Consider the following 26334-nt stretch of genomic DNA (forward strand, 5'->3'; position numbering starts at 1 on the left):
TTCCCAGCATTGCTTGCAGTGCGCAGGCGCATCAGTGAGGTACGGTAGGTTGCAACTTTTGGAGAGTGCACCCGACCCTGGACTACATTTCCCAGGAGGCGGCGCGGCGCGGCGCGGCGAGCGAGAGGCCAAAAGCCCGCGCCCGCGGGGCGGTAACTCTGTGGCGCGTTCCGGGCTCTGGGATTCGGCTGGGTGTGTACCGCTCTCTGGCAGGCGAGAGGCCGCGGGACTCCGCGCTGCGGCCGTAAGCCCCTCTCGGAGCTGAGCCGAGCGAGGCGGGCGGCGACCGGGCCGCGGCATGGCCGCGAACGTGAGTGTCTACTGGTTCGCCGGCCACACCCAGGGCTCCCCGTCTCCCGGCCCCCTCTCCCCGCGGGCGCGCCGCGGCCCCCTGCCCGGTGACCCCCTCCCTCTCGCGCCCGTATCCGGGCCTTCTGGCAGCTGAGCCGTCTGTCCGTCTCTTCCAGCCTGGCGGGACTCCTTGGGGCGCGCGGTGGCGGGGACCGGGCCTCGGGACGTGTGGCTCCGGTTCCCCGCAGCTCCTCCTTTTGTTCCCAGTTCTCGCTTGGGCCCTCGGATTTCTCCCATGTAAGGACCTTGAGGGCTGGACGGGGCCGCAGAGAAGGGGCCAGTCCACTGGGGCGGTGGCGAAGCCGATCCGCCCGGGCGGAGCTGTTCCGCGACGCACTGTCCGGGTGGGCGGTGAGCTCCCCGCTCCAGGGGAGTATGTAAACCCCGGCTGTGATGCTGCAAAGGGGCGTGGGCTAGGTTGGGAGCGGAGGAGTTAGGACGACGGGGAGAAAGGGGCATTTCCCTACGGCCGGGCCCTCGGCCTCCTAGCATGGATTTGGTTGCAGAGGCCCTGGCCGAAGGTGGTGCCCCTGGAACGGCTGCTGGCTGCTTCTCCTTGCAGCCAGCCTTATCTCAGGAATCTTTCTATTTAAGCCCAACATTCATTCAACAAACAGAGGGGCACCTCCCGCCAGGGTGCTGGGCGTGGGAGGAGCTGGTGATTCACACTCCCCTCCTCTGTGAAAGTGTGTGTGGAGCCAGCTCGCGGCCCTGCCAGCCCAGGCACTCCCTTCCTCCCTCCTGCTGCGGTGGAGTGTCTAGCCACTCTCCCCTGGTCTGTTACGCGCTCTTTTCAGGCCCCTCCTCTGTCCCCAAGCGTCCTCTCTGCCTCCCACACCCCCTGAGAAGCCAGGGCTTGTGTCTCCCACAGCCTGGATTAGAGTTGTCTGGGAGGCCGAGAAGCCTTAAATGGTGCACCTAGAGGTGGTCCGTGAGACGCAGGGTCCGCTGCCGGGAGAGACCCAGCCTGTGGCAGGACACGGGCCTGCCACCATACCGCCACCACCATATCTTACAGATGGGGAACTTCCCCGGCAGGGGAAGGCACTTGCCCAGGGTCTCACAGCCAGCTTGGCAGGTCATGGGAAGGTGTGGGGCAGGTTTTGGAGTCAGGCTGACCTGGGGGAAAATGCAGATTCTTCCTCAGGAGTTGTGTGGCCTTAATCTCCTGGGATTTTTGTTTCCTCATGGGAGCAGTTACTGTGAAGTTTAAGGGAGACTGTGCTTAGCATAGTGTCTGGGGCATAGTAGGTACTTAATACATAAAAAAGAAAACAGTTTGTCTTCAGTCCTGGTGGGCAGAGATCTTGGATACATTGGGTCCTGACCTTTGCCAAGGAATGTAGATGAATTAGGGGTCCCTCTGCTGCCAAACCTTTGTTGCTTCACCCAGCAGTGGGGTGCACATTTACAGGGGCCACCAGGCCCTGTGAGGAAGAAAGATCTAAAGATGGTGGGGTGGAGCAGGGAGGCCACAAGATTATTAATCACTGTAAAATCTGTCCAGTGATGGAGTTACTGTTACCATCTCCACTTTATAAATGAATAAACAGGATCAGAGAGGTAGAGCAGCTTACCCAGTGTTACACAGCAAGTGATTTTCAGGGCCTGTATGTCAACCCGTGTTCCCACCACTCACTGCTCATTGATTCGAAGCCTGGAGTAGGGGAGTGGGCAGGGAGGAAATCTCCACGACCATCCATGTTTACTGGGCATTTGGTCCAGAATGTGGGCCGGGTGTGTCATGCCACTCTGCACGCTTGCCAGCCGGAGGGGCACCTTCTTCTCTTAAGGCCATCTTTGAGCCCCTTATCTTGATGTTGGCTCCTAGCTGTGTGCTGAGGGGAGGCCCAGGAGGAAGCCAGGCCTTCCAGCCATCGACTTGGGGACTGCACTGGCTGTAGCGGGACTGGCTTTTCCTGTCCTGCCTGCCTGCCTGCAGCGAGCTCCCAAGGAGTGAGGAACGCAGTCCAGAGCAGAGTGGTAGCAGAGTGGCCTCCAGTCTGCCCAGATTTGAATCCTAAGTCCATCTCTTAGAGGCTGTGTGATCTGGACTGGTGTTGTAACTGCTGAGCCTCTGTTTTCCCGTCTGCGAAATGGGGTCGTGATAGCGCCCACCTCCTTGGGCTTGTCCGTGTCTGATCTGTGATAGACTGGAGTGTTTGCCATTGTCATCATGATGATGGTTGATGGTCACCTACCTGCCTGCAGCAAATTGCTCCACTAATGTTTCCAAATGGCCTGGAAAGTCAAGACCATTTCTGAACGCAATGGACATCTGGTCCCTGGCAGGCCTGGGCTGGTGGCATTCAGTGACAGTCAGAGAACATGGCACCAGCTTCGTTTAAGCAGAGACTGACTTGACTCTCCTCTTACTCCCCAGTGCCAGGGTGGGCTAGCTTACCCTGAGTGCTCATCTGGGAACCGCTTACATCTTTGTGGCTTTTGTCAGCTCAGCCCAGCCCAGCCTTGGTATCAGTGATGGAGAAAGCTGACTGCATTCCCACCAGCCAGCACTGGCATGGGACTCCCTGTGCCCTGGGCACTGAGCATCCAATAATTATGTTCTCTGGTTCTTACCACAACCCTATGTACTGGATTATTATCCCCATTTTACCCATGAGGAAGTGCCGGGCACAGAGGGGTTAAATCGCTTGCCCAAGGTCTCATAGCTGCTGTGTAGCAGAGCCTGCATTCAAACCCAGCCTGCTGGCTCCAGAGTCCTGCTTTGGATGATGACACTCTGGGTCAGCAGCGGACACGCTAAACTGTGCTTTGTTACCGGCTGGACAAAGCCTGACCCACTGACTCTGGAGTTTGCAGCCTACCATGACCCACCTAGAGCTGCCTAGCTGCCCTCCTCTCCTCCCCATGCCCTCCACAACCCAGCCAGGGCAGAGAGGCCGCTGTTCCCCCTGCTGGGGATGCCCTCACCCCAGGGTCCGCCTCTGAGAGCCCACTCAAAATGCCCCCTCCTTCAGGGGGCCTGCGTTGACCCTCCCAGCTGGAAGGGGTCACTCCTTTAACACTGGATCTACACTGGTGCCCTCTCACCAGGCACTCAGCAAGGCCTGGCACTGTTAGTCGCCCTGACTGAATGGCCCTAAAGCCTCTCACCCCTACATTCTCACCCCTATGAGGCCTGGCACTGCCCTAAGGAAACTCAGCCTCTATTCGTTGAACTGAATTAGAAATATATCTCTAATAACCTGTTTGTAAAACAATTTGCTAGTTTCTTAAAAAACATGCATCTTCCCTATGATCCATCAGTTCCACTCCTAGGTATGTACCTAATGCCCAGGGGAAATGAAAACACATGTTTCCATGAAGACTCTGACAAAGATTCAATTAACAGTCAAGAAGAAAAAAAGTTAATTCTATTTGAGCCAAACAGGATTATAACCCAGGAGATAGACTCTCAGAAGCTCTGAGAACTGTTCCACATGTTAGAAGTCAAAGGCACACACTGCAATGAGAAGCCCATGCACCGCAACGAAGAGTAGCCCCCACTCGCCGCAACTAGAGAAAGCTCGCACATAGCAATGAAGACCCAACGCAGCCAAAAAAAAAACAAAAAAAGTCAACCTCCTCCCAAGGCTGTGTATACTGACTCAAGTCTCAAGTGCCATCCCCAGCCCACCCCACTCCCCACCCTCGTCATTGTATCCCATTATCCTGTAGTATGTTCTTCGTTGCACTTACCATTATATAAATGTATGTTACATATTTTTAAAAAAAAGTCAAAGGCACAGTCATGTACATTTTCAAATCAAAGGATCGAACATCAAAATGACGTACTGATATTTTATATGAAGTTCATCAAAGACACATTGTCCAGTAGGCACGTACAAAGGAGCAGTAAATCACCATGACTGCCTGCAGAGCTGAGAAAGAACACTATTCTTTTAAGAAGTTGCATTGCTAGCATCAGAAGGAAGGAAAAAAAATAATCTTTACAGTCGAGCAGGTGCTCCTGTCTTTGAGAAGGTGTGGTCAGTGTAATGCACATGCAGACTGCACGTTAGGGAGGGAGAGAAGAGGCCCAAACGCACACAGAGAATTTTATGCTTCAATTTTCATGTCCTGCCTTCAAATATAAATTTCATTTCATCATTTTCCCCCTTTTGATCATTCATCTTTCGGTGGAATACACTAGGTGATCAAATATTTGGTCCCTCGGGGTTGGTGATTGCTTACCTGCCCTGCACCCTGTCCCTTGATGACAGATCTGAATAGCCTGGTTCTTTCTTTCTTTTTAGGGGGTTAGGCTAGTAAAATGCTTGGCAAGGACTGATGGTCAATTGTCCAATAGGACGTATGCCAGTTTTACCCTGCATATGCATTGTGCATACCTATTATATAGAACTACAGATATGATCAATAGTGTCAAGTCGTTAGACATCGTTATTTTAGTTGGAGTTTTTTTTTTTTTTTTTGGCTGCGTTGGGTCTTCGTTACTGCGTGTGAGCTTTCTCTAGTTGTGGCGAGTGGGGGTTACTCTTCGTTGTGGTGGGCGGGCTTCACATTGTGGTGGCTTCTCGTTGCGGAGCACGGGCTCTAGGCGTGCGGGCTTCAGTAGTTGCAGCACGCGGGCTCAGTAGGTGTGGCACGTGGGCCCTAGAGCGCAGGCTCAGTAGTTGTGGCGCACGGGCTTAGTTGCTCCGTGGCGTGTGGGATCTTCCCAGACCAGGGATTGAACCTGTGTCCCCTGCATTGGCAGGCGGATTCTCAACCACTGCGCCACCAGGGAAGTCCCTGGAGTTTTGAATATACAAGAGGCACAAGAGATTATTACTCTGTAAATGAAATCAATAAAGCCAACGACAATAAGAAAGTCACAAGTGGAGCTTTAAGCCATGAATCCACAGAGTTGAGCCATTTCCCTGAGATTTCACCTGGACTGGGAAGGGGATCCTTCAGTGTGGAAATTGTACTTGGTATGTGAGCTGTTAGATGAGTTGTATTAGAGGACTCATCCTGTATGGAAATGCAGCATTTAGTCTGGGTTATAGCACAAGCTTCTCCTTGCAGGGTGGTGTTAAAAATCAAGAGCTATTCGATTTTGCAACATCACTTTCCCATCGTAGAAACTTCAGAATTGAGTAAATTAATCCTATGGAGTAAACAAACATAGAGGTGTGTGCCGATGGGGAAACATTTTATAGATTATATGTTTTCTAAGGCAGCACTGTTATCTAATACTACATGGGCTAAGGAACTTAGGGATGTCTGTTGGGCTGCAATGCTGCTTGCAGTCTCTTTGGCTGTATGACCAATGGTGCCTGATGATTTCTGAGCGTACCTCTGTTTACATATATTCCTGCCCTAGGACTCAAGATTCCCAAAAGACTTTGCCACCAGATATCTTGATATCCTGCTAACATGGATCTCTTGACTCTGTCATGGAGAGAGAAAGGAGGTTCATCTGCCTCACTGTATAGACAGTGAGGTAACATAATGCCCAACAAACATAAGCCTTTTACCTGCCAGCTGTTAAGACATTTATGTGCCCATCCTTGGGTAGGTGTGTCAATTCCAATACCATAGAAGAAGATAAAACCTGGGGATGCAAGTGTTCCCTCCCAGAGAGCTCTCATGAATAGCCGCATCGATTGGAAGTTTCGCTAACACGGTATTAAACCACGGTCGTTCTTGCAGGCTTTCCAAAAGCTGTCTATATGTTATTTGGCATGGGGGAGTTGCGGGCACAAGTTACTTGTGTTTTTCTCTTCAAGACATTTGTAAGTTAAGTAAGAGATGGAGCTCGGGGCAGGGGGTTTCTTGCAGGCTTTCCAAAAGCTGTCTATATGGTATTTGACTTGGGGGAGTTGCGGGCACCAGTTACTTGTGTTTTTCTCTTCAAGACATTTGTAAGTTAAGTAAGAGATGGAGCTCGGGGCGGGGATGGCTGGGGTATGGGTACTAGCGTAAGTTGTGTCTGGTCCCTAAGGGCTGAGGGTAGTATAGTGTCAGACAAGGCATGGACACATTAGTACATTAGAAAATTTGGACCTGAAAGGTTAGGCCAGAGGGAGATTGATCTAAGTAAGTGGTAACATTGAGAACATCTGAAAAGTCAATGACAGGAGTTATGAGTGCCTGCGTCAGCCTTGTGTTGCCTGAAGAGTTGGATGACAGATCCAACGATCGGTTAAATTTGCCTCCAGTAGCTATACTTTGCAATAGCTGTACTAAGGAATTTTCCTTCCATCTTAAACTCTGGGGCAAAAGCATAGCTAGAAGTAAAACAGTAACTGTCAATTTTGACAGACATTTGGTAAATAGTACAATTGAACTGGTAGGATGGGTCTTACAGGCCTGGTCTGGACTCTTGGGTCAGCTGTCTGCTGCTGTTGTCCCCTCGTCCTAGCTTGGTGGTGCTCATCTTAGTTGAAACAGGGTGTTAGAAACAGGGGTCGAAGTCCATTTAGGTGGAGGGGCCTTTTTTAAAATGAGAGACGTGAATCCATGAATTAATGTCTTTCGGTTTGGCTGAGCATGGATTAGTTAACAATAACAGATAAGGTTCTTTCCCTTGTGGCTGCAAAGAATCATTTATTTGATGTCCTTTCCAATAAACAAAATGACTAGGTTATAATCCATGATCTGTAGGGTTTTCTGGGAGCTCGCTATAGAAAGAGTGAGTTACCAATTGTTTTGTAAGTGCCTCAGTGAGACCCTGACAATAATGTAATGTTTCCCTTGAACCACCATGGGGGCAAGTTTCCAAGAATACTGTTTTCCCCAGAAACCGTTTTCTCAGGCGCACAGTGAGTTACAGGGGGTGCATGCTGGAGTGATGGCTGTTGTGCTCCAGACACTAGGTGGTTTTTTTTCAATCAGGTCTAGACCATATTTCTGTGGTGGGGTCAGAATTCCCCTTTTTGTGGCCATATTTGTTTCTCTTCTTTGGTGGCAATTTCTTGAGCCTGTAGAAGGAAATCTTCTACTGGGTTAGCAGGGTTAACTGAGAACAGTGGCCGTTCTGGAGGCTGGATAGGATGAGTGTTTAAAGCTGCCTCATGGGCGGGGGCATTAGCGAGCTGATTTCCCCTAGTTTCCGTACTGTCGGATTTGGAATGCCTGGCGTAGGTGAAAACTGAAAATTATTGAAAATTACGGTTTCAAGAATCGCTAACCGTTTTGGCAGTCGTGTAACAATAACTCTGCAACCTGTTTTCCATTTTTTTATTAGGTTGTCCTGAAGAGCTTAAAAACCTCATTGTTTCCATAACATTCCAAAGTCATGTGTCACTCCAGAGGCATGGTGACTGTCAGTATAAATGTGTGTTACCTGGTCTTTAGGTAGAGTTAAGGCAGTTAATTCAGCTCATGCTGACTTTGTTCCTGATGAGTAAACGTTTTCAATTATGTCTACTGTGGGCGTTACTGCCTGTCCAGCGCGGTGCTCATCCCGTAAGTAGGACCATCTGTAAATTAATTTAGATCAGCATTATTGATATGGGCTTCCTGGAAGCAAGAAGATAATTGGTTAACAAAATGCAGTCGTGGTTGTTTTCTTCCTGTGGTGCTGGAAGCAGAGTTGCAGGGTTAAGGTTATTACATGGAACCAAGGTAGCATAAAGCAACGATACTTCATAGGAAGCTAGCTGGCTTATAGAATAGTGCTGAGGGTGGTGAGAGTTTAGAAGAAACTCACCTGAGTTTGGGACATAAATAGTTAAAGGAGACCCCATTACTGTTTCTTCAGTGGCTTTATGTGAGAGCCGTGGCTGAAATAGCCCTCATACAAGGAGGAAGTCCTTTTGCTACCGAGTCTAATTTAATTTGGGAGCATAACAGCAAGTCATCTACAAACGTTTTTGTAAAAGCATCTGTTATTGTGTAGGCATAACTGTGAATAAATGACAGAAGACTTAAAAGCATGGTTAAAGACCTGATTACAGTGTAGTTATCAAGGAAATTTGGCAATTTCTGTGGCGTACAACATTTTAAGATACTGTAAATCATGACTGACAACATACCAGGACATTTCAAATTTTAGGAACTTCATATAATTTCTAGAATATTTATAGTAATATATTTAGCCATATAATATAACCTAACAAGATTTATCATTACTCATTTGACAATGTTTCCCATGTAATTTAACATACCACATGAGCCTAATTAGTTTAATATTTCTCTTTGAGCTGTTTAGGGGCCTTCTGAAGCTTCCCAAAGTTAGCTGGAGGCCAAAAGAACTTCATTTAGAATTTGATTTGAGGAAGTTTGTGAACGATATCAAGAGGTTTTAAATGTTTGGCTAAGTAGAATCATAAGTCACTGTGAAACAATATTTATTCACTTAACCAAAGTGATAATAAAAGATTTCAAAAGCAAATACAGAAAGTTACAGCAGATTACTTAAGAGGTAAAGAAACTTTACAGTCAGTTATCAAAAGGAGATCAATATTTCAAGAAAACTTTGTCCTCTTAACAGAAAAAAACAAACTCTAGTTTTCACCATTTCACCTTTAATATTAAATTTCATTCATTTAATTAAATTCAATCTGATCTTAGTAAGTCCTGGCCATGCATAAAACTCTTTTCTCAGGGTTCCCTTTTTAAAATTAATTTTTAGAAATGTATGCCACTTTATAGTTCAGTCTTCCAACAAAGCACAGAATATATTTACTAATAGTCTCAAACATATTTAATCTCTCTGTAATAAGAGATCAAAGTAGGTAAACATAGACTTCTTTAGCAATTAATGTTTCAGTATTTCTTATTAAGAAAATGATCTAGACATTCAGTGAATTCCATCATTTGACTTAATTTGGCAGAACGCTGAAGTTTCAAGTCACCAAAAATCTGGAGAAACTGTTTTTATGTAGACATACCATAAAACAAAATTATTCTTAAAGAATTCACCCCAAAACTTATTTATTACTTACGAAAATATTATCATACCAAGTTAATTTTCTTGTTGACAAATTTTATAACAGAGATAACATGAGCTTATTAACTTTCAGTAAATCTAGGTACAGTTAAAGTATTACACTTAATGTTTGACTTTAAAGACATGTCTGTATTAATTAAACCATCAATTCTGACTCATTTTCATTCATTAAAGATTAATCCTAGATTATGTGATCCTTTAAAAATTCGGGCTAGTTTAATTACATTTAGAAATATTTGATTTGTATGCATTTACTTTTAAGTCAATTAAGTAAACCTCTTTTACCAATTAATGTTGATAATACCATTTGGAGTTAGAGACGGATCATACATACATACAGACATGCACATATCTAGCCAGACACGGACAGAAGTCTCCTGGTTTTCCTGCTTGAGTTTCACAACGGCCTCCTCTTTGCACACACTGTGCTCCCCCCCCCCTTCTTTTTTCCAGTTTTAGAGTCTATTAAGCCAAGGTTGTAGACTCAGGCAATGTGGGCTGTGTTTACATTTCAGGGACATGATAAGAATTGTTAACTTGAGGCTTTCTCCTAGGAATACTTTTGTTCTGTCAGGGTCAGAATTTTGAAAAGATGTTTTATCAAGCCAGCTTTCTCTACAGCGTTGGAATGTCAAAAGAGCTCCATCCTGGCCATTTAAGAGTTAAGTGTTTGCAAAAGCATTGGTTTCTTCATGAGGCCAGCCAGAGTGGCTGCCCATCAGGGGGCTGTTCGGCCTTTGAGCACGGTTTCCCATTATTAATTTGGCAGCCCAATTCAGATAGGATCTGAACAACTTTCTGAGGGCGGTGTGATGGATCGAATGTGTGTCTGTCCCCCTAAGGGGTTCCCCTTGGGTCAGCTTGACTCTCAAGCTTCTTGGCTTCTCCCTCCACAGTCTAAAACCACCGTGGATGCTCAGAGCGCAGGGTGATCAGCCTTTATGATGCGCACCTGGCGAGCAGAACTTACTCGGTGGTTGTGCTGGGACTCCCTGTGCGACCGATGCACGTTAAGAGACTTGATCCTCAGACACTTCCCCCAGGTTCTCGGTCGCCTGAGAACGGCTCGTGGCTGGAAGGAGCAAGTGTCCCTTTACTTCGGAGCTGAGCATGCTCAGTCTCTCATTTCACTAGCAGTTTGTTCAGACCATGTATACATAATCTTTCCAATTTAAGTCAGTTTTTAAAAGAGACCAGTGAACCCCGTTCACTCCAAAGCTCCTCCACGGTCCCTGCCTAGGAGATGTTCCAGTACCCCCTTAGGACTCCAAGTCCCAAGAAAAACAGCTCAAGTAAAACTCAGGATGTCATTTAAAGCAGTGCTGTCCAGGTACCAGGAGAACCCACCAAAGTGCCTGAGGAATACGGAGGAGTGGGGCTCCAAGGGCCTGTGCTGGCACCAAGCACCCATTTGGGGTGGACTCCAGGTGTCCTCTGCTGGCTGGCTCTGATATCCCACCACCTATGCCAAGCAAATGTCCACAAAAATTCAACTAACAATCAAGTGACAAGAAAAAAGGGCATTTTATTTGAGCCAAACAGGATTATAGAATTAAACAGGATTATATAGAATTAAAACTCAATAAAAACTGAGTATAAATAGGACTTCCCTGGTGGCCCAGTGGTTAAGAATCCGCCTGCCAATGCAGGGGACACAGGTTCGAGCCCTGGTCCAGGAAGATCCCACATGCCGCGGAGCAACTAAGCCCGTGTGCTACAACTACTGAGCCTGTGCTCTACAGCCCGCAAGCCACAAACTACTGAGCCCACGAGCCACAACTACTGAAGCCCTTGCACCTAGAGCCTATGCTCCGCAACAAGAGAAGCCACCGCAATGAGAAGCCTGCGCACCACAACGAAGAGTAGTCCCCGCTCGCCACAACTAGAGAAAGCCTGCACGCAGCAACGAAGACCCAATGCAGCCAAAAAAAAAAAAAAAAAAAACAGTATAAATAAATAGCGAAATTCAATTTATTTATTGAAATAATAATATTCTTTTTTTTAATGTTTTTTTTTTTTTCAGTATTCCAGTATGAGTAACAGGAAGGAACATGTCAGAACTACAACCAAGTCCCAGCCAGGCTTCCTGGAGCGGCTGAGCGAGACCTCGGGTGGAATGTTTGTGGGGCTCATGACCTTCCTGCTTTCCTTCTACTTAATTTTTACCAATGAGGTATGATGTTTGGTGTCCCTCTGTGCAGAATGAGGGTCCCTGCAGTGTCAGGGAGCAAAGGCTGTGAATTCGGAGGCTGGACATGGTAATAAGGGTCTAGATTTTATGGGGGCAGGAGCTGAATTAATCAGAGTGTTTCTTTTGTGACCCCCCTCACGACTGATGTAAGCAGGAGGGGGAGTGGATCTGTTCACACACCTGCAATCCTGGGTAGCATCAGTTTCAGGCATGGTTGCCTCCAGGCGTTCATGCTGGGTCACTAGGAATCTCCATTTCTCCATCTCTTGCCCATTTTTCTCTGTTGTGGACGTTTCTTTGGCAGGCTCTTCCTTTGTGGTGGCAAAGGTGGCCCGGTAACTCCAGGGTCACATCCAAGCAGCTTAGCAACCCCAGGGAAAAGAGGAACCATCTCTTTCTAAATCAGTTTAGCAAAAGTCGCAGGGAGACCTCTCAGTGGCCTCAGTCCTCTCTCTGAACCGCTGCCTGTGGCCAGTGGACACAGGATGTGATTGCCGAGGCCTGGGTCACATGATTTGAACAGGCGTGCGATCGCCCCAAGTGAAGCAGGAGTGGAGGGGAGGAGGAGGCAGAGAAAAATGGGGGAGGGGTGCAGGGCAGAAGCAGCAGCTCTTGCCGGCACGGGCGGTGCTGAGACGGGTGCTGGGTGGCCTTCCTGGGAGAGCGCACGTCCTGGGTTCCTCTTGCCCAGGGCAGAGGGCACAGCTGTGTCCAGTGGTTGAAATCCTCACTCCCCGCTGTGCACAGGGCCGCACAGTGAAGATGGCGACCTTGCTGGCGGAGGGACTCTCGCTGGTGGTGACCCCCGACAGCATCCACAGTGTGGCTCCGGAGAATGAGGGGCGGCTGGTGCACATCCGCGGGGCCCTGCGGACGTCCAAGGTAGGCTTGGCGGTGGTTGCTGACCCGGGGAGGCCGGGGCACATCGCAGGATATTGTCTGATGGAGGATTTGAAAGCGTGGGCCTTGGAGACGGGGACACTTGGCGTGACTCCTGCTGTATCGCTCAGCAGCCGTGTGGACCCATCTTTCCTGAGTCTCGGTGTCTTCCTCTGTCAAATGGGGAGAATAATTGTAACAGACCAGGAGCCGGTTCTGAAGATTGGGCGGATTCAGTAGCTACCCTCCCGGCACAGTCTCTGGCCCAAGGCAAGAGCCTCACAAAGAGGCGCTTTAACAGTGATGATGGGTTTGTGTGTCTGGTGCCAGGTCTCCTGTCTGAACACCCGACACGCTGCGTGGGCACTGCGCCCTTGGGCCGAGCAGCCTGAGCTCTGCGCGCGCGGCTCGCGTCACAGGCTTGCAGGTTCAGCACTCCGGATGGGCAGCTTCCCTCGTCTCCCCATGGGAGCAGCCGCGGAGTTCTCTGTGCTCTTCTGCCCTCTGGACCTGTTTCTCCTCCAGCCCATCTTCCCCCGAGCCGGGCATTCTTGTCCTTTATTTTTCTTGTTTGTTTGATTCTATCTGAAGCTCTTGTCTGATCCAAACTACGGGGTCCACCTCCCGGCTGTGAAGCTGCGGCGGCACGTGGAGATGTACCAATGGGTGGAAACCGAGGAGTCCAGGTGAGGGGCCGGCGGGTGAAGAGTTGGCTGGGGCTGAAGGAGGCGTGGGGATTAGGGTGACGTGCAGGTGGCGCTCACTTTGACACTTCTGAAATTCAAAGTATAAAATCTTCCTATCGGAGAAATGTCCAATTATCCCCCAATTACTGGCTGATGGTCTTGTTTGGAGGTGGCAGGAATCTCCTGCAGAGGGGCTCGGAGGAGAAAGAGGGCTTGGTTAGCTCCCTTCCGGGGAAGTTGTCCAGGGCTGCCCCAGCTCAGGCTCAGACGGAGCTGTGCCAAGTTGTGTCCCATCTTCTCTTCCATGGCGTGCGGGGGGGCGGGGGGGTGCTCCTGGGTCATGTCCTATCAGATCTAACAGGAGCCCCAGGCAGGCTCTCATCGACCACACGTACTATGAGTGAGGGTGGAGAGGGGACTCGGGGAGCCCAGGTGGCTCAGTCTGGGGCAGGGCAGCCTCAGGGGCCTCCACAGGGCTGTCGCAGAGCAGAGGGTGCAGGCAGATCGCTGAGCCCACGGGGCACGGCTGGGACACAAGCCAGGGGAGGCCGGTTTCAGCTCAGGATGAGAAAGCTCTTTTCTCTAGTGAGCGCCTGTGAGGCCTGGAGCTGGCTGTTTGCCAGGGAGCACCCTTTTTCTGGGCTGGTGTGGACCAAGCCTGCTTCATCTGGGGAGTCTGACCTGGGAGCCCCGAGGTTGCTTCCAGCCGGAGATGCTTAGAGATGGGGATGCCTCGGGAGTGATGGGCTGACTCTGGTGCTGCCTGTGCTTTCCCTGCAGGGAGTACACCGAGGACGGGCAGGTGAAGACAGAGAGGAGGTACTCCTACAGTGAGTACGGGGCCCCGGGCCTGCGGGCGGACAGGGCACCTCCCTGCACACCTGTGGTCTCTGTCCTCACCAAGCATCAGGCTCCCTGGGTGCTGGCCCTCAGAGCCCTGCTCTCCCATCCATCCAGCGAGGCTCCAGTAGCCGCCCTTTTGGCCCCCGAGTGGTCGCAGGCTTGGATAAGAGGACGTGGGGCCAGTGAGCCTCAAACCTGAGGTTTACCGTGGTTTCTGCGTTGTTCCCTCTGCCTGAAACAGACACTGAATGGAGGTCGGAAATCGTCAACAGCAGAAACTTTGACCGAGAGATTGGCCACAAAAACCCCAGGTGAGAGCTGGGTCCCCAGGCCTGAGCGTAGCCTTGTCGGCCACTAGCAGGTACCCAGCCTCAGCTTCCTCATCTGAGTAATGGAATTGAGTTGCTTCTGTCTCGTGAGCTGATGAAAATGTGGGACAGGGTTCCGAGGTCAGGTCCTGTGCTGGGCACCAGGAACACAGAGGCGAGACCTGACACCCCTGGCCCCAGGCGACCTCCCCTCAAACAGGTCATGGGTATAAGGCTGGACTGAATGCCTGGAGGGGTCGTCAGCGGTTGGCGTGGATGGGAGGACAGTCAGCAGGGATTTTCAGGAGGCAGCAGCTTTTGACCCGGCCCTGCGGGGGTTCCGGCAGAGGAAGGTTAGCTCAGGGGCAGGGATGGGGGTGATGAGACAGGCGTGACGCTGGGCTGGGCCAGGGAGGGCCTTGAATGTGCACGGTGGGGTTTGGGTGCTAGCCAGGCTGGGAAGGGTCAGGAGGGTGTGAAGTCCGTGGAAGGGCCATCTGAAGGCTGGGGGGCAGGATGGGACACGCTGGCAGGGGTCCAGGCAAGAGGGTAGGAAGCTCTGGGGGACGGGAGGCTGCAGGAGGCTGCTCCTTCCGGGCAGAGGCTGAGGCAGGGGGGGAAGGACCAGACTGTGGGCCTGGGCTGGACGTGCAGGAGCCCTCTGCGTTGGGACCCTGCCCGGCACAACCCAGAGGGACCCGAGCAGCGCCTGCCCGGCGCCCTCCTTCACCAGCAGCTCCCCTCTCCCGCAGAGCGATGGCCGTGGAGTCATTCACCGCGACAGCCCCCTTCGTCCAGATCGGCAGGTTTTTCCTCTCGGCGGGTGAGTCTCAGGCCCCTTTAGATGAGCCAGCATCGACCCGGGGCCCTGCACTTCCACCTGGCCGCCTCCCAGGAGCCGGGGCCCTAGCACTCAGCCCTCAGATGCTTAAAGGGATCCCCCGCTGCCCTGGGCATGGGGTCAGCCGGCGCTTTTCCAGCATCATACTTTGGGCCGAGGCCAGAGGGCAGGTGTGTCCCCAGGAGGTGGGGAACCATGTAGAAGCCCTCCTGAAACCCATACCAGGGAGCAGCTGCCAGGTGCTGCGTCCTTATTGGGCTGACCAGGCAGAGCTGAGAGCCCTTCCTTGGCAGCCCTGGAGCCGGCAGCGCAGAGAAGGCCCCAGGGCTCCACTTGTGAGCCCCCCTGGCGCCCAGCCCTGTGCTCGGGGGGGTGCGGTTCATCACAGGCCCCGAAGGGACGCTAAAGAGAGGCTTGCGAGGGACAGGGTGGCACCCCTAGCCACAGAAACTCCTGGGGCTCAGTCCCTGCGTCTGACCCAGGAAGGACGGAGAGAAGACACTTAGGTGGCAGATAGCCAGCGGGACGGGGGAGAGACTGCGTGAGCCAGGGCCTGGCTTGTCTGCTGTCTGCTCTGGTGCCAGCCATGCCAGCCATGCCAGCCAGCCCCAGCCTCGTGCTGTTGCTGCAGCAGGGAAGCCAGGCCTGGACACAGATGACCAGACCCAAGGTGGAGTGGCTGCCAGGCTAAGGCCCTTCCAGAGCTGTGGTCACTCTGACTGATGGGGAAGAGGGGACAGGGAAGGCTTCCTGGAGGAGCTGAAGACTGAAGGGGGCTGGCATTGCGGAAGGATGGAGTCGGAGGAGGGACTCTGGGTGGGAGACAGCGTGTGTGGACACCCCGGGTGTGTGGGGTCCCCGGGGGGCGAGCCAGGAGGTGGCCACGTGGCTGGGCTTGTGAGGGTGCTTGGAAAGGCCGTCCGGCTGAGGGTTTGCAGCCAGGAGCTGCAGTGGACTCAGCACTGTTTCTAACTGCCCGCCTCTCTCAGGCCTCATCGACAAAGTGGACAACTTTAAGCCACTGAGCCTGTCCAAGCTGGAGGACCCACACGTGGACATCATTCGCCGGGGGGACTATTTCTACCACAGTGAAAACCCCAAGTACCCCGAGGTACCCAACGGGCTTGGGCGCTCAGATGGCAGAGGTCAGGGCCCCAGAGTCCCGCCCCCGACAGCGCGCGGGACTCAGAGCCCAGCTTTAGACTCTGGTCCGGTTCCGGTGAATCACAGCTACACTCGCCCAGTGAAATTGGAGGGGAGAGGCTTTCCGGGCGATGGGGCCACCTGGGCAAGGGCGGAGGTCGTGGGAGTGGGGCGCGCCATGGGCCCAGCTGACGGCTCCTGCCTCCCTCACTTGCTTCTCTTCCACCCCAGGTCGGAGACCTGCGCGTCTCATTTTCCTACGCAGGGCTGAGCGGCGATGACCCCGACCTGGGCCCAGCTCACGTGGTAATCAGCTCCCCGGGCCGACTCGGGGGGTCCTTCCTGGGCGCAGACGCTGGGGCCCAAGCGAGGGCTGTGGGCGCCCCCCCCCCACCCGTGTACACACGTGCCCTGTGCACGTCCATGGGCCCCAGGCTGAGGGCGCGGTGCTAGGGGTCTTGCAGCTGGGCCCGATGAGGTTTTTCCAATCGCGTGCAGCCCCTCTGCCCCCAGCCCCGGCTTCTGCTTTGTAGAGACTTGGTCCCACGTTCCTGACCCCCTCACCCCGGCCCTAGCCCCTGCTCGGCCCTGACACGCGCTTCTGCCCGGGGTCCTCCCCGGAGCTTCAGATTGAGTGGCGAAGTGGGAGCTGCCGTCCCCCGGGCCGACGTGGAGGCAGAGGCTCGGGGTGGCGTGGGTGTCCCCGCTCGCTGCCTCATTGGCACACGGTGAGGAGGGGAGCTGGGCCCGCGGGTGGTGGCCCCGCAGCTCTAAGCCTGAGTTCTCTGACCAGGTCACCGTGATTGCCCAGCAGCGGGGTGACCACCTGGTCCCATACTCCACCAAGTCCGGGGACACCTTGCTGCTCCTGCACCACGGGGACGTCTCAGCAGAGGTGAGTGGCCCCTGTGCACCTGTGTTCTGCCCTCCAGTGGCATGTCACAGACTGCCACCACGGAGGCAGACCCAGGCCCCGAGGCGAGAGAAAGCTGTAGAAGGGGTTAAGTCTCCCTGTGTGTGCAGCCCGTGTCCCCGAAGCGGGGAGCAGTGGGCAGAGCCCCTGCAGCCTGGTGTGAGGGGCAGACGCTGAGCCCACGGACATGGAGACAGCAACCTCCTGTGGCAGCGGGCAGCAGGGGACATTTCTGCTGAGTCCCAAGTGAAGAGAAGGGGCCAGTCAGTCGTGCTGGCAGGCCAGGGCCCTCCTTGTCGGGGCCAGGACGCCGGGTGGCCCTACGCAGGGAGGGGCGGGCAGAGGCCCGTGAAGGCTGAGTGTGAGCTGGGGTGAAGGGGTTGAGCTGCGCGGCCCCAGGACCAGGCGAGTGAGGGCGGGCGCCTCCAGAGAGACCAGGGCACCCACCCCATCTGTAAAACGGGGTCATGCCTCACCCCAGCCCTGAGCAGAAGGGGTGCAAAGATGTGCCGTTAGTTCAGCGCCTGCCTTAGAAGTTAGCCTCTCCTCTCCGGGCAGGAAATCCTTCTCTTTAGCAGAAAGTGCGCTTGCATGTTGTTGATGAGCACAGCGTATCCGTGGAGGGCCGTTCTGAACCTGCCCTCTCAACCCATAGTTTGGAAGGTTAAGGTAGTGGGCAGGTGGCAGGGCTTAGCTGTGACCTTTTGACCCGCTTATTGGGCGGTCAGCTGTCGTCCCTCCCTTTGGCCCCCAGTCCAGGCGGCGGCGCTGGGCTGTGCCTTCTCCTTCTTGAGCTTGGGACGAGGGTGTGGTCAGGCTGCGGCCCAGAGCCAGTTACCAACCTCAGGGCAGGGCTGGCCCCTCCCAGCCTGGCGACTGTGAGTCACCCTTTCTCAGGCAGCTTTCAGGGCCCCAGGGAGTTTCTAGAATCAGGAGGCCCAGCCCAGGCCTCTGTCCCGGGGCTCCAGCCTCCCGCAGGTGGGGCCCCGGTCTCAGAGCTGCCCCCCAGAGAGGAGTGCTGGGGCTCGTGGCTTGTGACGCCGCGTGGGGACAGATGACCCCCGGAAGGCGCTGCTGCGGCAGGAGCGTCAGGTTTATTCGGTGAGACGCTGGGCTGGCGGCTCTTGGAGGAGGCGGGCTGTGATCTGAGGGCCCAAACCTGCCTGCTCTGTGCTGCCAGGTGGGCGAGGTACGTAGGCCCGGGTGGTGCCCTTTCCTCCCTCTGGTCTGTCCAGAAGCGCAGTGGCTCGTGGGTCAGCCCAGGCCCCTCGGCTCTGGCCCTGCCGACTGGGTAGGCTGGTGACCCCCCGGAGCTGAGACGTGACAGCCCCTCCCCTCTTGTCCTGCAGGAGGTGTTTCGTCGAGAACAGAAGAGCAACTCCATGAAGACGTGGGGCCTGCGGGCGGCTGGCTGGGCAGCCATGTTTGTGGGCCTCAACCTCATGACGCGGATCCTCTACACTCTGGGTAGGTGGGGAGAGACGGGGCGTCCTTGGCCCCTCCCACCGCCGCTCTCCCTTCCAGCCTGGTGGGGTGCACTCAGCCCATCCTGTGCCCCAAAGGCTTTGGGACAAGTGAGCAGGGGAAGCAGGATGCGGGTCAGGATGCTTCCGGGGTAAGAGCGGGCGGATGCCGACCCCCGAGGCTGCGGGTTTCCCCGCTCTGTCCACCCGCCCATCCCCTCAGCCCTTCACCCCTTCATCGCACAGCCGAATAGCCGTGCTGAGGAGGCTGGCCGGCCCGTGCCAGGCCTGAACAGAGCTCTGGATTCCTTTCCTGGCCCGGCTTCGGTTTCCTCACACCTGATTTGCAGAGTTCTGTGAAATGTTTGGCAAATAGGAAACACTCAGGAACTGTTATGCTTCACCCCCACCCCAAATCCTGGGCTAGACTTGGCACGGCCACTGGCAAGTCTGGAGCGCAAGGGAGAGCATGCCGGGCTGCCCATGGCCCAAGGTTGACCCGCTTGAGCCCCAGAGCTGCCCAAGTGGGCCAGCCTGGCTCAGGAGGACCGAGTGCCCGGGGTGATTGAGTGCTGGGCCTTGGCTGCTCTCCGGGAGGATGGGGCTTCTCGGGGGATGCCCCGTCCAGTCAGATGGTTATGCCCACCGTCTCTGGGCCCGGAAACCCGTCCCCCGCTTACCCTCTCCAGCTGGGGAGAGTCTGGCTGCCGTACACACAGACTGTCAGATCGTTTTACAGCTGGGAAAACTGACATGAAGGGAAAGGAAGGCTGCTTCCCTTGGACAGCTGAACTGTGCTCAGAAAGGCAGCCGCGTCTTGGGCACAATCGCTAGGTCCCTCGTGGCTGTGACCTTGGACAGGCTGTTTCCCTCTCAGAGCCCAGTTCCACCATCGTCAAGTTTGTCTCAGAGGGCCCTCCTTTGACTCTCCGACTGGTTCTCTCCACACTGGAAGGCTGATTCTCCAGAGTCAGAACAGACATGAGAGCACAGAGGGACAGTGCAGGGGAGGGACTCAGGAAGCTGCAGCGCAGGGCGCCCGTTCACACCTCCACTCCTGTGATGAGCACTTTCCGAGTGCCTGCTGTGCGGAGGACGCTGCTCCGGGCCCCGGAGGCCACGCAGCCAACAGGACGGACAAGGTCCCTGTCCTCTCGGGGCTTAGCGCGGAGACTAAGACCTGAGGCTCTGCACTCAGACAGTCTTTTTTTGTTTTTTTAGTTTTATTTATTTATTTTTGGCTGCGTTGGGTCTTTGTTGCTGCACATGGGCTTTCTCTAGTCGGGTGAGCGGGAGCTACTCTTCACTGCAGTGCGCGGGCTTCTCATTGCGGTGGCTTCTCTTGTTGCAGAGCACGGGCTCTAGGCTCGCAGGCTTTGGTAGTTGTGGCACGCGGGCTGAGTAGTTTTGGCTCACGGGCTCTAGGGCGCAGGCTCAGTAGTTGTGGCACACGGGCTTAGTTGCTCTGCGGCATGTAGGTTCTTCCCGGACCAGGGCTCGAACCCATGTCCCCTGCATTGGCAGGCGGATTCTTAACCGCTGCACCACCAGGGAAGTCCCACTCAGACAGTCTTAAGTTTAAATCCTGGTTATGCCACCTTCTAGCTGTAAGTTTAACTCCCAGGCCTCAGTGATCTTGTGGGTGAACTGAGGTTAAGAGCAGTACCGGCCTACGCCGTGGAGCAACTAAGCCTGTGCGCCACAACTACTGAGCCTGCGCTCTAGAGCGAGCCCATGTGCCACAGCTGCTGAGCCCACGTGCCACAACTTCTGAAGCCTGTGTGCCTAGAGCCCGTGCTCCGCAACAAGAGCAGCCACCGCAGTGAGAAGCCCGCGAAGCCCGCGCACTGCAACGAAGAGTAGCCCCCGCTCGCCGCAACTAGAGAAAGCCTGTGCGCGGCAACGAAGACCCAACGCAGCCAAAAATAAATTAATTAAAAAAAAATGTTTAAAAAAAAAGAGCAGTACCAGCCTTACAGGGTGGGCGGGGTGTGGTGTGACGCATGGTCCCACGGTCAGTGCCCAAACGTGACGCGTGCTTGTGGGGGCCGAGTGGGGGCCCTGCCGTCACGGCAGACACCCGGGCCGGCCGTGCAGACCCAGCGGCACCAGATCCCTGGCCCATGGGAACTGAGTGCAGACCCCCCAGTGGACGATGGCTATGGAACGCCTGCCTGCAGAGGCCAGGAGGCCAAGGACGGGTAATTCCACCAGGGTTGACGGATCTGAGACTGTATCACGTTGGGCGGTAGACTGCAGGGTCCTCGAGGTGGGCGGCTCGGGCCCGTTGAGTCCCCTCAGCCCCTCCGTGGAGCTGGGCGCACAGGTAACTGGTAACGGCTTGGGTGACCGAACAGGCCCCTCCAGGAAGGGCTGAGGGGGCTTCGGCCCCGCCTGCTTTGTGAGGGGCAGCAGCCGGGTGCTCGCCACCGTCCCGGGAGAGTCTCTGTTCTGCCCTCAGCACACGAGGCCTCAGAGCACGACCACGCGCCCTGCCTGGGGCTGGGACGGGCTGCAGTCGGGAGCAGAGCTCCTCCTCGTGTGACCTCCCGGCTCCCTCAGGCCACATGCCCCCCACCGCTTCCTCTTCCTCCCCACCTGGTCCAGAGACAGGCTGCTGGCTGGCGGGGCGGGGAGAACAGCAGAGCACGGGGGCCTGGGAAGCCTCACTACCTCTCTCTTCTCCACAGTGGACTGGTTCCCCGTCTTCCGAGACCTGGTCAACATTGGCCTGAAGGCCTTTGCCTTCTGCGTGGCCACCTCGCTGACCTTGCTGACCGTGGCCGCTGGCTGGCTCTTCTACCGGCCCCTGTGGGCGCTTGTCATCAGCTGCCTCGCCCTGGTGCCCATCATCATTGCTCGGACACGGGTACCGGCCAAAAAGCTGGAGTGAGCCGGGGCTCCGGCACCCACTGGACACTGCCTGTGCCTCGGGACCCAGGTCATCCCCTCCCCCAAACCCACGTCGGTCTTGGATTCCGCACGTGCCCCACTCAGGTGGCAGCCTTGGCAGTGCGCACGGGTGTCGGGTTGGCGTCCATCAGTTAGCACTTCGCACCCCTTCTTGCCAGCGGGCAGCTTTGGTGGCAGGAGGCGGCTCCTGTCCGGCAGCGTGACACACGCCCTCCTGCTTGTTTCCTTTCCTTCTCTTGGGGCCGTGCGGCCACTCGCGTGTTTCATTTAGCTGATGTCTGCCGCGGTGGTGACACTCAGACCTGGGGACAGTGCCAGGCTCCACCACAGCCACCGCCATGCCCACGTCCCAGGACAGGGCGGCAGGGGTGCCACAAACCCACTCTGCGCATGGAGCTTGATTCGGTACTTAAGAGAATCAGGGGGTGTGGTGATGAGGAAGGTGGACGTTTGTTGGGCTTTGCACGCACGTTACCATTTGGCAGAATCTTTGTGGCGTGTAGGACCTCCACAGGCCTGGTTGTTTCTTGCCACTTCATTTCTCTGCACGTAGCTCCCCGACCTGCCCTAAGAGGGCGCGGTTTCAAGTCAGATCTAGAAAACAAACACCTCCTGAATGATTTACGTCTCAGACTGTTACAGAAAACCCCCTTTCATCTGTCAGTTGAAGGTAGTTCAGAGCACAGAAAGTTCAGTGGGGCTGTTACTTACCTGGCTGAGAAAGTTACCTGTCGGTATTCTGGGTCCCTAAGAAGCTTTTCAAAGCTTCAGGTGCTTTGAAACCAGTGTTAGCAAAAGGCTCGTTTTCCCTCTGGGAGGAGATTGGGGTCTCTATCCGGGAGAGAAAGGCATTTCCTTTCATCCTCTGGCATCAAAGCCCAGATTTTCTTGAAGATGATTTTGAGTTTTTAGTCAATTATCCTAAGTGGGCTCCTTCGTGGTGACACCCCACCCACCAACCAAAATCAGGCATCAGAGGCTGCAGATTTGAAAGCTCTCTGGCCTGGCTCTGTTCATCACAGGTGTGCTTTTGACATTAGCATCTGGGCCTCAAGTGGCTGCTTCTGGGTGATATATGTGTTCAGTGTCCACAGCTTTATTCCTAAATCAAATCTACCCATGCTTATTTAATTCACAGAGTTTAAGTTTCCCAACTACTCTCAACACCCTTTGAAAGATAAAGTATGTTGTAACATTGATGTCTTAAAAGACTTGTGTGTCCTTTATCTTTCAAGTATTTGGAAATTGTTGTGTTCTGCTGGGAGTGGCTGCTTTAGTGGAGTAAGTTTGGTAGCTGAATAGGGCTTAGAACTTCTGAAACTCAAGAGCTAATAATCTCTCTCGTTGTTCTGGGCATTTGTGGTATAAACTGAGATTTTTCATGTTCAAAACAGCCAGCCCCAGCGATGAGTTATCTGGGTTTAAGGACTGAAATAGTGTTCACTGTTGCTTGTTAAGTGAACAGTTTCTTCGATCTCTCAACCCTTAAAGATGCTTTTGGAAAGCACAGTGACGAGATGATGGCTAAATACAAAATCCTTGATACTTGGTTTGTGTAATATTTTTCTGGTACATATTTTAAATTACTGCCAATTTCAGGTGTTCTTAAAGACCAAAATCATGTTAAGAAATATTTCAAGCCTTTGGGAAATCATGATGAAACTTGTATTATCTTTGTATTTTTGATAAAAGTTCAAAATAAATTTCTAATTATCTTTTGATACAGGAACTTGCCATTATCCCCTTTTTTTTTTTTGCATTCTGTCTGAAATTTCTGTCTGAAAGAATTCAGCCATAGAATTTATTAAGAACCCTATCAATTTTTGGAACTTAGGTTCTAAATTGCTTTCAATTTTTTTGAGAAGGCACCTCAATATCTCTAGCACTTAGAAACCTACTCTGGTTTGTGTGGACTTAAGAGCGGCTCCCCTCCCACCTTTGCCAGTCTTCAGATCGTTCTCAGAGGTGGGAGGGAGCCGGCGGGACCCGGCACAAAAGGCATACCGCATCTGCCGCTGATGAGCTGTGTGACGCTAGGCATGGCAGTGACCTGAGCCTCAGCTTCCTCATCTGTGACACGGGGACAGTGCCTCTCTGCGCAGTGAGATAAAGCCCACGAGCGCCTGAAGAAGTGGGCGGCCGTGAAGTGTCCACCCTGCAATTTGAACTTTTCCCTTGTTACCGGATTTGAAGCAGGTGAGTGAACTTTTCAAAACCTGAGGTTTCACTCCATTTCCAAGATGCATCCTAGGAGCTGCTATCTGCCTGAAGAACCAGTTATTCCTGCAGAGACGGGGCAGTGCTCTTGACTCAACTCCTAGAAAACAAGGTGCTCACCTCCAGGAGGGTGAGAGCCAGCTCTGGTGCACGAAGTGCCAGACCAGGCGGTTTCCATGGCAACCCCCATGTGTTTCACAACAGGAGCCTGCCTGCCAGTTCTTGCTGCATGAGTCACACCCCAAGTGTTTTGTTTCCCTTGGATAAAACTGACTCACATTTTTTTTAATGGCTCCTGTCAAAGATTAAGTCATATCTCCTGGATTAAACATAGAAAGAAAAAAATTCCATGTGTGTAATGGTAAGTTCCCAGCCTGTGGGAAAACGAGATCTGATCTTTAATGTAGTCACGACCTGCATACAAATCACTGTCGTCCCAGTGTTCTTATCTGATGTAAAATCTGAAAGAAAACGTAGAGTCACGTCTTTCTAGAGAAATGCTTTATTTTTTTCCTCAAAATGTTATAAAAGTTATTTCTCCTAAATATCTACAGTGCATAGGGCTTTATAAATGTATCCAGTAATGAATAAAATCTAGGTTAACATTGATCCACTCTTCCTGACATTTCTTTAATTCTCGTTTTTCCTTTTCTTTCCTGACTTTAGCTCTTTGTTCTAGTCTTCTGCCACCACGAAGTGTTACCTGGGAAAGTAGGTCCAGCCGTGTCACCCTGAGACGGCCTGCACTGACCTGCTCTCCCCCCCACGGCGTCAGGCGGCGTCAGGGACCTGACTGAGGGCAACGAGGCGCCTGCAGAGAGGGGGCCCGAGTCTGCAACAGCACGAGTGTCGGACGCAGGAGGGATCTATCCGGGAGCAAGGTCTGGGGCACGGCTGAGCCACCGAGGAGGTGACCACTCATATCACAGCTTCTCAAACGGGAACAGGTGGGAAGCTGCCTCCTTCTCCTCCCTCCTGCTCTTCCGGGGGCACTTCCGCTTCTCCTCTACCTCTCGGTTTTGGGGCCAGGAGGCCGCCAGGATCCTGGCCGCTTCCGCTGGAGAGCTGGTCCCCTCCTCCTCGTCTGAAGAGAGTCCTCCTCCTGCGTCTGCGTGGGGAGCGGCTTCCTCGCTCTGGGGGGGACAGTGGAGGAAGCCGCGTCAAGAGGCAGCGATGCCCCAACAGCGCCGAGCCGTGACCCGGAGGACAGGGCTCAGCCCAGCAGGTCCTAGAGCGCTTGCTGTGCACACAGGGCTGGGGACACAAAACTGCCCTCGGGGAGCTACGAGCAATCCAGGAGGTAACTGCGTTTTCTTCCTCGTTTCTGAACAGAACAAGTGCACGAATGCACAGCACCAGCGCTCGGTGCCCACTGCTGCGAGGACGGGCTGGGGAGGGCGGGGAGAGCCGTGCGTGGGGTCGCAGCTACCCCCAGAGCGTGTCTGTGCGTCTCTGACCGCTCCACGTGACTGTGTCCAGGGGGCCCCTGTGCCCCCATGGGAGCCCGCAGGGGCTGCGAGAGGGACCTGAAGGAGCACCTGTGGGCCTGGGGGTGGTCACAGCCCCAGGGGCAGCACAAGGCCAGGAGATGCAGACACCTGTCCCCCCCGAGTGGGCTCAGCACCAGATCCAACCCATAGCGGGCACCCTCTCGTGCAGACAGGGCGGGGGTGGCAGAGCAGCCGAGGCCTGACTCCAGGACACCTTTCTCAACGTGGACAGGACGCAGGGCCTGGGAGACACAGGTCTGTAGCACCGGAACAGAGCTGACTTGATCTTTGAGCAGAATCAGCCCCTGGTTCCCTACCCACCCCCACCAAACCTGGCGTGTCCTCCAAGGACCACTCTGACCTGAGCCCCGTAGCGAAGCCTCAGCCGCTCCCGGATGAGCAGCCCTTTGACCAGCAGCTTCCAGTTCCCCAGAGCACGCTTCTCCCTTTTCTGCAAAAGCAAACAGAATGGAAAACACCGTGCACTGCCGTTTCAGGAACATAAAGATACAGATAACGCTTCAGGTTAAGATAGTTTCTCAACCACACCAGATGTGATTCATAAAGTGCTACACACACAAGTCACCAAAACCAGAAACCTCTTCTTAATTGTTAACCAACTCTAAAGTGTTTAGTGGAGGAGGGGGTCCGGGACCTGGACCACGGGCAGCTCCCTTTAACAGAGGCGGGTGTCGGCAGCAGGGGTAGCGGGCCCTGGAGCCCGGATCCAGGCAGACGGTGGACAGAGACAGGGTTCTGAGGGGCAGGCAGGTCGTTGCTCAGTGCTGGCTCCCCGGTGCCTCCGGAAGAAAGAGCCAGAAAGAGGGCTGAGCCCGGACTCTCCCCTCCTCTTACACGTGGCGTGAGGGAGGCTGGAGGGAACACCGGCTCCGCTGTGTGTGCTGCCCGCCTTTCTGCTTCCCCGTCCTGGCCCCTGCCAGGCCCTGCCTGCTCACCTCCTTCTCCTTCTTCTCAAGGAGCGCCTGCTCGTTCTCCCAGGCGGTCAGGAGCACATCTTTGTATTCCTCACAGACTATGTAGCCATCGGTTCTGTGGGGATCAACACAGATGGTCTCTCTCGAGTCTGGGCCTGCTCTGGCCTCTCCACTCGCCTCCGCGGGGGACAGTGGGCTGCTCCTAAGCACTCGGGGCCCTGAAGTACTTCCAGGGTCAGCAGTCCACAGTCCCGGCCAC

At 54.0% G+C, this 26334-nt stretch overlaps 2 protein-coding genes across 2 annotated transcripts in view; one reads left to right on the forward strand and one right to left on the reverse strand.

Annotated features, from left to right (window-relative positions):
• The first annotated feature begins 105 nt into the window (after positions 1–105).
• TMEM43 (transmembrane protein 43) lies at positions 106–23158 on the forward strand. Its single transcript, XM_082345286.1, has 12 exons — positions 106–310; positions 11277–11426; positions 12192–12326; positions 12915–13009; positions 13790–13839; positions 14094–14163; positions 14913–14983; positions 15991–16112; positions 16376–16450; positions 16938–17039; positions 18407–18524; positions 21211–23158. The coding sequence occupies exons 1-12, from the start codon at positions 299–301 to the stop codon at positions 21411–21413; spliced, it is 1203 nt and encodes a 400-aa protein (XP_082201412.1). The 5' UTR covers positions 106–298; the 3' UTR covers positions 21414–23158.
• A 978-nt stretch (positions 23159–24136) lies between these two features.
• XPC (XPC complex subunit, DNA damage recognition and repair factor) overlaps positions 24137–26334 on the reverse strand; it is a 34528-nt gene continuing 32330 nt past the window's right edge. The window contains exons 14-16 of the mRNA XM_082345201.1: positions 26097–26190; positions 25502–25591; positions 24137–24783 (exon numbers count right to left, since the gene is read on the reverse strand). Of these exons, the coding sequence (XP_082201327.1) occupies positions 24574–24783; positions 25502–25591; positions 26097–26190 (394 nt within the window). The 3' untranslated portion in view covers positions 24137–24573. The remainder of the gene's footprint in view (positions 24784–25501; positions 25592–26096; positions 26191–26334) is intronic.

This window comes from Balaenoptera borealis (assembly GCF_965194805.1).
Source record: "Balaenoptera borealis genome assembly, chromosome: 12".
NCBI classification, from domain to species: Eukaryota; Metazoa; Chordata; class Mammalia; order Artiodactyla; family Balaenopteridae; genus Balaenoptera; species Balaenoptera borealis.